The 12,648-nt window shown below is 44.1% G+C and overlaps 1 protein-coding gene across 10 annotated transcripts in view; it reads right to left on the bottom strand.

Annotated features, from left to right (window-relative positions):
- The window catches only part of LOC116952896 (clathrin coat assembly protein AP180-like), a 229,334-nt gene that overhangs the window by 69,983 nt on the left and 146,703 nt on the right, over positions 1-12,648 (bottom strand). For all 10 annotated transcript variants that reach the window (XM_076074560.1, XM_076074558.1, XM_076074566.1 and 7 more), the window contains exons 7-8: positions 10,877-10,983; positions 6,908-6,949 (exon numbers count right to left, since the gene is read on the bottom strand). In XM_076074560.1, the coding sequence (XP_075930675.1) occupies positions 6,908-6,949; positions 10,877-10,983 (149 nt within the window). The remainder of the gene's footprint in view (positions 1-6,907; positions 6,950-10,876; positions 10,984-12,648) is intronic.

Raw genomic sequence — 12,648 nt, forward strand, 5'->3', positions numbered from 1 at the left:
TTCGGGAAAGTCACGTAGATAGAAAATAAAAAATAAATTAAATTTAAAAAATAAAAGCAAAAAACCCATGACGTTTCGATCGCAACACAAGCGGTCTTCATCAGGCGGAGAGAAAAGAGAGGGCAAGCCTCCAAATGCAACTGCTTATAAAGGCTTTCACGCACTAGAAGTAGGAATAAAGCGAGTGTGTTAGACAATGGGGGGAGGGAGAGGGTAGAGAGAGGGGGGGGTAGAGATGGTGGGGGGGAGGCATTGCACCTCGCTACACCCATCCACACTGCAGACGATAGAGGTTGACAAGAAAACACAATTATAGATTTGAAGCTTTCATGACTGTAAGGATTCATATACTTTGGCTTTTTTCGGTAAAGTCACGTAGGTAAAATAAAATAAATAAAAACAAATAAATAAAATCACGACGTTTCGGAGGCAACACAAGCTTCCGTCTTCAGGTGGAAACCATCACAGCAAAAAGCTGTATTAAGTGAAGAGAGCTCTAAGATACCCGAGATTATATACAGGTTAAGGGGGGGAGGAGCCAGGAAGGGCTGTGGGGAGGGGGCTAAGTTAAGCCGCCTTTTGTTATGCTGCAGGGGGTTAGGGGGACGGAGAGGCGATGGCGAGCGGTTGTTGAAAACGAGCGCAACCAACTGGAAGAAATGGAAATGGCTGTACAATTATGAGGCACCTAAAGTTTGACTCGGTTGACGACATCTTTCCAATGATTTCTCAATTTGAAACCATCCTCTTGGTTGAAGTTGTCTATGTTTGTATATCTGGATGGCTTCATAGAAAAATCTTGGTAGTATCCGGGAGGTTTGCAGAGTACTTTGGTATCGGAGAAAACAATATCATGAGAACCTGCTATGTTGAAACAATGATCAGCTACGGACAAAGAATTTGTTGTGCGTGTGTTTCAAATCTGACTTGAGCTCGCGAATTTGGTGAGAAATAGTCGTTTCGTCTCCCCGATAGAGCAGTCACCACAAGTACAACTCAATTTGTAAACACCGGGGTACTGGAAGTCAAGAATGACATCCTTTACGGATGGGATCAGATCACGGATTTTGTGTACTGTATTGAACTGGACCTGGATCTTGTGTTTGTTTAGAATTTTGGAAATCTTTTTGGTAACGCCTGCTATGTATGTCAACGTGATGATTTTGATCGGAGTATCAGGTGGTTGTTTCTGGCAAGACCACCTCAGCAGTACTTAACTCAACCCAATTGGTTTTTATGGTCAAGGACATTGTACTGTCTCCTGACGATATCCTCGTCAACTTTGATGTGGTCTCTCTGTTCACCAAGGCCCCAGTGCCTGACACCATAACAATAATTGAAGACTTGGTCCAACATGGACTGAACCCCGATGTACCTGTGCTGGTTAGGCACTGCCTCACCAACACTTACTTTACCTGGAATGGTACCTTCTACAAATAAAATGAGGGTAACCCTATGGGTCCCCCCTTGTCACCAGTGATAGCCAATGTTTTCATGGAGAAGTTTGAATCAGACACCATCCAGACATCCATCCTTCGTCCTTCCCTTTGGAAGAGATATGTGGATGCCACTTTCGTCATTTGGCCACATGGCCTCCCAAGAATTGAACCATTTCCTAGACCACATCAATTCCAGACACCTATCCATCAAATTCACCATGGAAGTGGAGAAATATGGCAAGCTGCCATTCTTGGATGTTCTATTTGAGAGGAGGCCTGATGGCTCTTTGGGACATTCTGTTTACAGGAAGGCCACCCACACAGATTGCTACTTGAAGCCTGATTCCCACCACCACCCGGCTCAAAATAATTCCCTCATCAAAACACTATACCATAGGGCTCATTGCATTTCTGACCAACACTACCTGGCCAGTGAATTAAAACATGTACATCTGGCCCTCAAGATGAACGGATACTCTGACTGTACTATCCGCCAAGGTGTTTCTCCCACCATACAGAAACAACCACCTGATACTCCGATCAAAATCATCACGTTGCCATGCATAGCAGGCATTACCAAAATTGTTTACAAAATTCTAAATAAACACGATCCAGGTCCGGTTCAATACAGTACACAAAATCCGTGATCTGATCCCATCCGTAAAGGATATCATTCCTGACTTACAGTACCCCGGTGTTTACAAATTGAGTTGTACCTGCGGTGACTGCTATATCGGGGAGACGAAACGACATTTCTGTTCTAGATTTGAATATTTCTGACAGAATTTGCGAGCACAAATCAGATTTGAAACACGGTAGAACGAATTCTTCGGCCGTAGCTGATCATTGTTTCAATACAGTGGGTTCTCATGATATTGTTTTCTCCGATACCAAAGTACTCTGCAAACCTCCCGAAAACTACCAAAGATTTGTCCATGAAGCCATCCAGATGTACAAACATAGACACAACTTCAACCGAGAGGATGGTTTTAAATTGAGCAATCATTGGAACGATGTCATCAACCAAATCAAACTTTAGATGCCTTATTATTGTACAGCCATTTCCATTTCTTCCAGTTGGTTGCGCTCGTTTTCGACAACCACTCGCCATCGCCTCTCCGTCCCCCTAACCCCCTGCAGCATAACAAAAGGCGGCATAACTTAGCCCTCCGCCACGGCCCTTCCTGGCTCCTCCCCCCCCCCTAACCTGTATATAATCTCGGGTATCTTAGAGCTCTCTTCACTTTATACAGCAATTTTGCTTTGACGGTTCCCACCTGAAGACGGAAGCATGTGTTGCCTACGAAACGTCGTGATTTAATTTGGTTGTTTTCATTTATTTTACCTATATGACTTTACCGAAAAAAACAAAGAGTAAGAAAACACAACTTAAGTCATGACGCAAAGTGGTTGATGACATCTTTCCAATGAATGCCGAGTTTAAACTTTTGTCTCAGTGGAAATTGTGTCTGTGTCTGGAAATATGGATGGCTTTGTGAATGAATCTTTGTTGATAGCCAGTCGGCTTGCAAAGTACCATCGTCTTAGAGAAATCAACTTCACGTGAGCCAGCCGCATTAAAGTAATGATCAGCCAAGGCAGAAGTATTGGTCCTGCCGTGTTTCAGATCTGCCTTATGTTCACGAACACGGTCCGAGACATGAATCATTTGGCAGGACCCCAGGGTCCCGCAAAAATCAGGTCAATAATTATTATTTTTCAGTCCGCCCACTCGTGATCCCGACAGCAACGCGCCGCCCGCCCAAACTCGCGCCAACAAGCGCCAGCAGGCGGCGATCAACACGATGGGCACCACCCCACCGGCCAAACGCAAGCCCGGGCGTCCGCCGCAGTTGCGCGCTGCGACAACGCCCTCCGGTCAGCCGTCGATCCTCAGCTTCTTTGCCAAGGCGAGCCCGCCTCCGCAGTGAATTTAACGTGTTCATGTAATTTTTCAACTTTTTACGAAACTTAGTGCCCCGAGTAGCTCTCGACGAGGCCAATCGATTGACAATAGTTTTGTTGTCGGTAAGGCAACAAAACTATTGTCAATCACGGTTTTTCCCACCCCGGGGCAGTGATGGGACCCCGGGGTCCCGCCAATTGCTTCACATGTCGTTTAGTTTCCCCAATGTAACTGCTGCCGCAGATACAGCTTAGTTTGTAGACGCCGGGATATTGCATGTCAGGAATCTTGTCCTTCACAGATGCGATCAGATCACGGATTTTATGCACCGTGTTAAATCGGACCTGGATCTTGTGTTTGTTCAAGATTATGGAAATATTTTTTGCGGCTCCGAAACAATTTTTCAACCACATCAATTTCATACATCCAGCAATCAAATTCACCATGGGGGTAGAAAAGGATGGCATGCTACCTTTCTTGGATGCCTTAATCAAAAATAGACCAGATGGCTCAATGAGCCATTCTGTCAACAGGAAAGTAACCCATACTGATGCCTACCTAAAACCTGATTCCCACCACCATCCATCCCAGAATAAGTCCCTCATCAAAACGCTACACCATAGAGCTCCATGTATCTACAACCATGAACACATAACCAGTGAACTCAGACACGTACACCAAGCTCAGGGCGAATGTATATTCTGACTACACAATCCACAAAGCCATCGCCGCAACCGTGAGGAAGGAGCAATCTGAAGATCCAATCAAATTCATCACCTTAACTTACATAGCAGGGATAACCAAAAAGATTTCCAAAATCTTGAACAAACACAAGATCCAGATTAAATTTAACAGTGCATAAAATTCGTGATCTGATCCCATCTGTGAAGGACAAAATTCCTGACATGTGTAGTGACTGTAAATTCTACTGTGTGGTGCCGGGCTTGCGAGGCCAAGGCGGATAATGTGTCGTCATTATGTGCAGCCCGGTTACTTGGCATAATACCAGCCCTAGCGGGGCTTGGGTGAGCGCTGGTTAGTGCAGAGGCACACGTACAGTGTGCGGTATGGGCTCCCCGTGAGAGAGCAAGAGAGTGTCAGCCAGCCATGGCTACTTTGGGGCATGATACGCTGGTTGACCTGCCGACACAAGACCAGGTGATATTGGAGGGGGGCCACCGAGTGGTCACGTGGTATAGAAGAGCTCTCGGGCACCTTCGGGAAAGAACTCGAGAGATCTAGAAGGTGGGCGGGGCGAAAGGCGGAGCCAGACCCAGCCTGGCCCAATATAACGGGGGCCCCCGTGTGGGGCTTGGGGTTCTTCGGGTTGTTGGTGAAGAAGATCCGCATCGGGTTGAAGAAGCCTCTAGCTACATGGTCCGGGACCCAGCTCGTGGTCTGGACCGGGATAGGGGGACCATGTCTTGTTCTGCCGTAGCGTGGTTAGATGGGTGTTCAACACCCATCTATGAGTGTTCAACACCCATCTAACCACACCCGAGTGGAGGTTACGTTATGTTGTGTTGAGTTGATGTAAGTGTTGCTCCCAAGACAACATCTGCGACTCAGTTGGACTCACTACACATGCAATATCCCGGCATCTACAAACTAAGCTGTATCTGCAGCGGCAGTTACATTTGGGGAAACTAAACAACAAGTCTCGGACTGTGTTCGTGAACACAAGGCAGATCTTAAACAAGGCAGGACCAATACTTGTGCTGTGGCTGATCATTACTTTAATGCGGCTGGCTCACGTGATCTAAGACAATGGTACTTTGCAAGCCAAATGGCTATCAACAAAGATTCGTTCATGAAGCCATCCATATATACAGATAGACAGATTTTCAACCGAGATGATGGTATTCAACTCAGAAATCATTGGAAAGATGCCATCAACCACTTTGGGTCATGACTTGATTTGTGTTTTCTTGTCAACCTCTACCATCAGCAGTGTGGATGGGTGTAGCGAGGTGCAATGCCCCCCCCCCCCCCCCAATCTCTACCCCCCTCTCTCCCCCTATGTCTAACCACCCCCCATCTCTACCCTCTTCCTCCCCCCATTGTCGAACACACTTGGACTGTGCCCTCACCTTCAGCTCCACCTCTATCTCTAAAACCCGCCCCTCTCTCCCCTATCTCTACCCCCTCCTCCCCCCATTGTCTAACACACTCGTTTTATTCCTACTTCTAGTGCTTTGCTCCTACATTAACACTGGCTGCCCCGCCCATGCTGTTTACGCCATACAGCTTTGCTCACTTTGAAAGCCCTTATAAGCAGTTGCATTTGGAGGCTTGCCCCCTCTTTTCTCTCCGCCTGTTGAAGACCACTTGTGTTGTGATCGAAACGTCATGGTTTTTTGCTTTAATTTTTTATTTATTTATAATAAAAAAATTATATCTACGTGACTTTACCTAAAGAACCAAGAATATGCGCTACTACTACCACTGGGCAGCGTTGCTGCCCCGGTGGACTTAAACAGTTGGATAAAGGGCTGGAATATAACTTGTGCGGCGCTACAAACTTTACCCGGCAGTTCACGGTCACCTCATGCGGAACATGTTTTGGCAGGTAGCCAAAACGTACCTTTTAAAATAGCTTAAAAAATATCGACGATGACGGTATTTGACGTTAAGTAATGAATATTTTGCCGACCATCTCCCGGCACGCCTCCTCCTTCGCTGTATTCACAATGTTCTCGTTAAACACAGCTCTGCAGGCATGAGCTATATTAGTTAGGAACGTGGCTTAGTTGAGAACTTCCAACTGACAATGGAAACCCCCAGTGAGCAGTTTCACAAACACCCCAAGGGATGTTTCCCTATAATTTGTCATCCGAAACGTTTCGAGTTGGGGTGGCAGGGGTAATAATTAATATTACCAACATTAATACTGTTAATAATATAAACACCTCAGTCACAGGCCACCCGAAGTGCCGATGATGTCATGTCAGCCATGTTGCATACATGTCAACCCCTCATCAGTGCCGACCTTATTACCGACCAATTAAGACCTTATTGGTCACCCCATGCCCTTGTAAATCTCAACCATTCATCCTAGAAAGTCCCATCACAAGGGATAAACAAACAAATACACTTTTTCCTTTGCCCGTATTGAAACAGCTGTAAGCCGTAAGGACCTCAAAACTCACTTTTCCTTTACAAGAATATGGTAAACCATATGGGTTGGCAGGTATGATGTTGTATGGGCGCTGGGTTGTCTTTCTGGCAGCCGATTGGCTGGTGGAGTAGGAGCGATGATGTAATCCATAGCAACAGCTCTTCCACGAGTGAGAGTTATGATCTCACTGCAACATCGATATTTACTTTGACTTATGATACATTTTCTCTTAGGATGTTTAGGATCGTACTGAAATTGCAGCCTGCCTAAGAATCTCCTGTGCTCGGGCACAAAGTTCTCAAGTGTTGTTTAGTCACATATTACTGCAAAAAAAATAAAAAAACGCAAAATTTGGTTTTCATTTAATTTGGATACATTTTTAGCTCTGAGAAGTAAAAAAAAATGTCAGTATCCTTTCTCTGTAGCAAAGCAATGTGTACGCACCTGTGCAATGTCCGGAATGTCTCCCTTGTCAATTCCAATTTGCTGTAAAACATTATGAAGAACATTTTACACGTTATTAAAGATGTCAACAGCATAGCAGAAGACAAAAATAGTTCTGATAACAATACATTTTGCTTTACGTTTTTAGACTTTTTATACGATTATTCTTTGGTTCTTTCGGTAAAGTCACGTAGAAAGGTTTAAATTAATAAGAAACAAAATCTACGACGCTTCAATCACAACACAAGCGATCGTCATCAGGAGCCTATCTACGTGACTTAGCGAAAAACCCAAAGCATATTAATTCCTGCAGTCACGAAAGCTTTAAGTCAAGCTTTTTATACGATTGTTTATATTTGAGCAACAATTTCCCAATTCATATTTTATGATAGTGGAACATCTTATGGCTGCTTGGATTTTTGCAACAATGAACATATAAAACAGATGGATTTCCCCACCCCTCCCCAATGTTATGTTATATTCAAATAATTATTTAAATAAAAACAATACTTTACACTAAACTGTTCTATACCACACTGCCTTGTATCCATGGGCGCTGGGAGTAGTCTGCGTTCCCGTGGCAACCCAACCTGACAGATCCCAGACTCTGGAGTTGGGATTCACCGTTTGAGCAGTCAGACGTTTCAGAATCAGGTACGATGCCGTGGGTCAACACGGAAACGAGATGCATGCTGTGACATTTTGAGTCTTGCCAGTGTCAAATCACAAAGTGGAAAGTTACGAAAGCAATTCCTTTTTGTAAGGATTAAAACTTAAAAATGTACATTTGAAATAAATTCAAATTAAACGAATTATCTGTGCACAGAAGGTGGTGGTATGTCTATGTGCACATGCAATTCTAAAGCCGTAAACGTGTACTGTACTTACAGTGAGGGAAAAAAGTATTTGATCCCCTGCTGATTTTGTACATTTGCCCACTGACAAAGAAATGATCAGTCTAATTTTAATGGTAGGTTTATTTGAACAGTGAGAGACAGAATGACAACAAAAAATCCAGAAAAACGCATGTCAAAAATGTTATAAATTGATTTGCATTTTAATGAGGGAAATAAGCATTTGACCCCTCTGCAAAACATGACTTAGCACTTGGTGGCAAAACCCTTGTTGGCAATCACAGAGGTCAGACGTTTCTTGTAGTTGGCCACCAGGTTTGCACACATCTCAGGAGGGATTTTGTCCCACTCCTCTTTGCAGATCTTCTCCAAGTCATTAAGGTTTCGAGGCTGACGTTTGGCAAATCGAACCTTCAGCTCCCTCCACAGATTTTCTATGGGATTAAGGTCTGGAGACTGGCTAGGCCACTCCAGGACCTTAATGTGCTTCTTCTTGAGCCACTCCTTTGTTGCCTTGGCCGTGTGTTTTTGGTCATTGTCATGCTGGAATACCGATCCACGACCCATTTTCAATGCCCTGGCTGAGGGAAGGAGGTTCTCACCCAAGATTTGACGGTACATGGCCCCGTCGATCGTTCCTTTGATGCGGAGAAGTTGTCCTGTCCCCTTAGTAGAAAAACACCCCCAAAGCATAATGTTTCCACCTCCATGTTTTACGGTGGGGATGGTGTTCTTGGGGTCATAGGCAGCATTCCTCCTCCTCCAAACACGGTGAGTTGAGTTGATGCCAAAGAGCTCCATTTTGGTCTCATCTGACCACAACACTTTTACCCAGTTGTCCTCTGAATCATTCAGATCTTAACTGGCAAACTTCAGACGGGCATGTATATGTGCTTTCTTGAGCAGGGGGACCTTGCGGGCGCTGCAGGATTTCAGTCCTTCACGGCGTAGTGTGTTACCAATTGTTGTCTTGGTGACTATGGTCCTAACTGCTTTGAGATCATTGACAAGATCCTCCCGTGCAGTTATGGGCTGATTGCTCACCGTTCTCATGATCATTGCAACTCCACGAGGTGAGATCGTGCATGGAGCCCCAGGCCGAGGGAGATTGACAGTTTTTTTGTGTTTCTTCCATTTGCGAATAATCGCACCAACTATTGTCACCTTCTCACCAAGCTGCTTGGCAATTGTCTTGTAGCCCATTACAGCCTTGTGTATGTCTCCAATCTTGTCCCTGACATCCTTGGAGAGCTCTTTGGCCTTGGCCATGGTGGAGAGTTTGAATCTGATTGATTGCTTCTGTGGACAGGTGCCTTTTACACAGGTAACAAGCTGAGATTAGGAGCACTCCCTTTAAGAGTGTGCTCCTAATCTCAGCTCGTTACCTGTATAAAAGACACCTGGGAGACAGACATTTTTCTGATTGAGAGGGGGTCAAATACTTATTTCCCTCATTAAAATGCAAATCAATTTCTAACATTTTTGACATGCGTTTTTCTGGATTTTTTTGTTGTTATTCTGTCTCTCACTGTTCAAATAAACCTAACATTAAAATCATAGACTGATCATTTCTTTGTCAGTGGGCAAACGTACAAAATCAGCAGGGGATCAAATACTTTTTTTCCCTCACTGTATATGTTGTGTGTAAATAGGTGAACCCATGCAACTTTTGACACACTACGCGTTCTGCCCGGTGCTTTCTGGGTTTAATTTTTTTACATTTGAAGATTTATTTACAGACATTTTCTAAATAAAATCCTTTATGCCCATCAGAAAACACATTCTGGCTCATCGCTCTCCAGCTTTACACATCGGCCTTGCACCTCTGCTTCATGGCCATGGTAAGTGAATAAGATGAACCAGTAGCTACAAATAGTTTTTTTGCACCATTACATTTTCAATATTTCGCTCATTATGTCAACCAAGTTATTGTTATATAGATAGAACTTGTGTTTAAATAAGTAAAAGTTTTGAATTTAGGATATTGTCCTATTTATTCATTTATGAAGTATGTTTGCACATCACCATAACCGGAAAGTCTGTTCCCCCATTATGCCCACCAGAGGTCTTACTGCACATGTTGCTCGTAAAATAAATATTTAGTTCAATCACTCATTTACGCTTGTTAACCCAGGAAAGCCTTATATGTGCATAGTATGTAATATATGCGCATGGCCTACAGCTGTAAGCATAATAATCCTGCCTCCAGATGAAAATAAGTCTCATGACCCTGATTTAGCGCACGGCAACACAAAACGTAATGTTTATTTTTACGTTTATGATCACTTCAGAGCTCAGACTGCCGGCAGGGAGAGCTGGGGAGGGAAGCAGTGGGCCATGCCAATGGGAATGACACATCAGGGGTCCAAATCCTACAGAGCCCCTCGGCTCAGAACAGCTCTGTGGGTACTCGAGCCCTGGTGCTGCTCCTTGGCCGGCACAGTGCAGACCCTGGCAGTGGCGGCGATGGCGTTAACGAGGCATTACCCCAAGGGCACAGCGATGGGGGGGGGGGGGTATTCGGCAGCGTTATGCGACGCATAGGAGCCAAGTCGGCCACCAAGGGGCTCCGGAATCAACAGATAAACAAGGAACAAAAATTATTTGAAAAATTATTCAACAAAAATGTATTCAGTAAAATTTACCTGCGGTCTACAATGAACCAAGTCCGATAAAACGCATCTGGCTATCGAATCAGTAGAGCTTAGTTGCGCGATCCACCACCTCTGAGGAAATCCTCGACCGATGGATATGAAAGCAAGACGCACAATAACTTAATTGTAAGTAATGTACCTTTAAATATTTTTTAAAATCAGTATTGTCACTGAGACGATATTCTTGTTAACCCAATACACGGTGCAGCTGAATATGTATCGTTATAGCCTACATATTATTGTATACGGGATTAAAAACATCCATTGAAATAACGAGTTGCGTCCCTGTATTACCCCATGAGGAGAACACCCAATCAGAGTCTGAACTCTTGCTCCATTGTTGGAGGACACCTTGTGAAGCTGATACAGTCCTGTGCGTCATCTCAACACCCATTGCTACACACACTGTTAATATGATGATATTTTTTGGTAATTTTTATATAATAGTGTTAACTCCTTACCTCGGCAATCTTGAAAAATTCAGCGACACGCGTCATCCGAGTGAGAAATTTCTTGTAAAGTTCCAGGGCATCCTTGCTTTGCGTTTTCTTCAGCTCAAAGAACTTTTCTGTTCTCACAGACAACAGGTCACAATCCACACGCTCGTCAGGTGACGCCTCGTCTATTTTTTTTTATGATGATGATGATAAATCGCATTAGAATTGGGCTGAGTTGGGTAACAGAGGATCCTGCCCATTTATCAACAGAAGAATAGCACCTAATTTACTCATTACTGTTTGCAACAAAACTATTGAGTCTCTGCATTTTATTAAATGCAGTGATTACTGAGTTGAATAGCCTGCAGACCAAGTATTAGCCTTGTAATTAATTGCCCAGTTAAAGACAGCATTAAATTAAAAGTATACATGGATAATGAATCAGTCGAAATGAAAGAAACTCATTGGCTACGGTGCTCAGAGTGTCATGTGACACACATAACACATAAGCATGAAAATACCAAAAACATGTTGTTTCAGTTATTTTAAATAGCTATTGTCATTTGAAATACAATTGCACTCAAGGAATGGAAGGACTAAGGACTAAAACTAAACTAAAACTAAACTATCTTCTTTGGTTCTTTCGGTAAAGTCACGTGACTTTACCGAAAGAACCAAAGAAGATGAATCATTGCAGTCACGAAAGCTTTAAATCGAAATTTAAACTAAACTAAACTATTTTTTATTTTACCAGCTAAGGCCCGCTGGGCTATATAGCTCTTTTTTAGAGATGACATGACCAGAAATTATAGCTCAACAACGCAGTGGCGGCTGATCACGTGGAAACTTATCACTTATTCTAAATGTGAGCAGAGACACCAGAGGACCCGCAAAAAAATCCATGCGACCATGGGGAGAGAATGCAAACTACAAATATATAGCAGGCGTCAGGGTCGGGATCGAACCCACGACCGCCCGTATACCTGACGAGGTAGTTAACATCTCGGCATCGTGGCGCCCATAATCAGGTCCATGGCATATTTATGGTCCGCTGAATCTGGGAGCCTGGTTTGCTGGATCCCATCGTGAATTTTGTTTGTCGCCAAGAACTTATGTCTAAATATGCCAAAGCTTGGGGGCTGCGAGGGCATGGTGGAGGAATGGGCAATGGAGATGGGGACCCGCGTGTGGCTGCGTGGATGGAGACCCGCATGTTGGTTGCCGTCTGGATGGGGACCCGCGTGTGGCTGCTGTGTAGATGGGGACCCACGTGTCGCTGTGCCCTCTAACTTAAATGTGGGGAGTGGTAGTGTAGCGGCTAGCGCTGCGCTCGCTAAGAACCCAACGACCCAAGTTCGATTCCCACTCACAGCCAACACCATGTGACAATTATCTGAACTGGTCCTGGGCCTCCCCTAGGTCGACTTTGTCTCATATATTTGAGTACCTGGTGCAGTGTGTAAACATCGGCACTCGAGAGGCAAAGGCAGTCGGGCGTTGCTGGCCACCCACCCCCTCATGTGCCATGCTGTCCTTCATTGGTGTTCGCTAACAGTACTTGCCCCAACAGTCTGTTAGAGGCTATAGGGGGGATCTTTGTCTTACCGACTAATAACAAGTGACCATCTCCGCTTAGTTAAATTAGTACTATACATTTCAATACATTTTGGACAATTATATACATTCATTTTTCTGCAACATATAAACCTGCAATGAAAACCTTTTCCTTATTTACGACATTATCCCAGTCTGTGGGCCTACAAACATTCACTTAAATAACTCAGAAGATGATATAA

This window comes from Petromyzon marinus, chromosome 49 (assembly GCF_048934315.1).
Source record: "Petromyzon marinus isolate PM22_M1 ecotype Great Lakes invasive population chromosome 49, UKy_Petmar_22M1.pri1.0, whole genome shotgun sequence".
Lineage (NCBI taxonomy): Eukaryota > Metazoa > Chordata > Hyperoartia > Petromyzontiformes > Petromyzontidae > Petromyzon > Petromyzon marinus.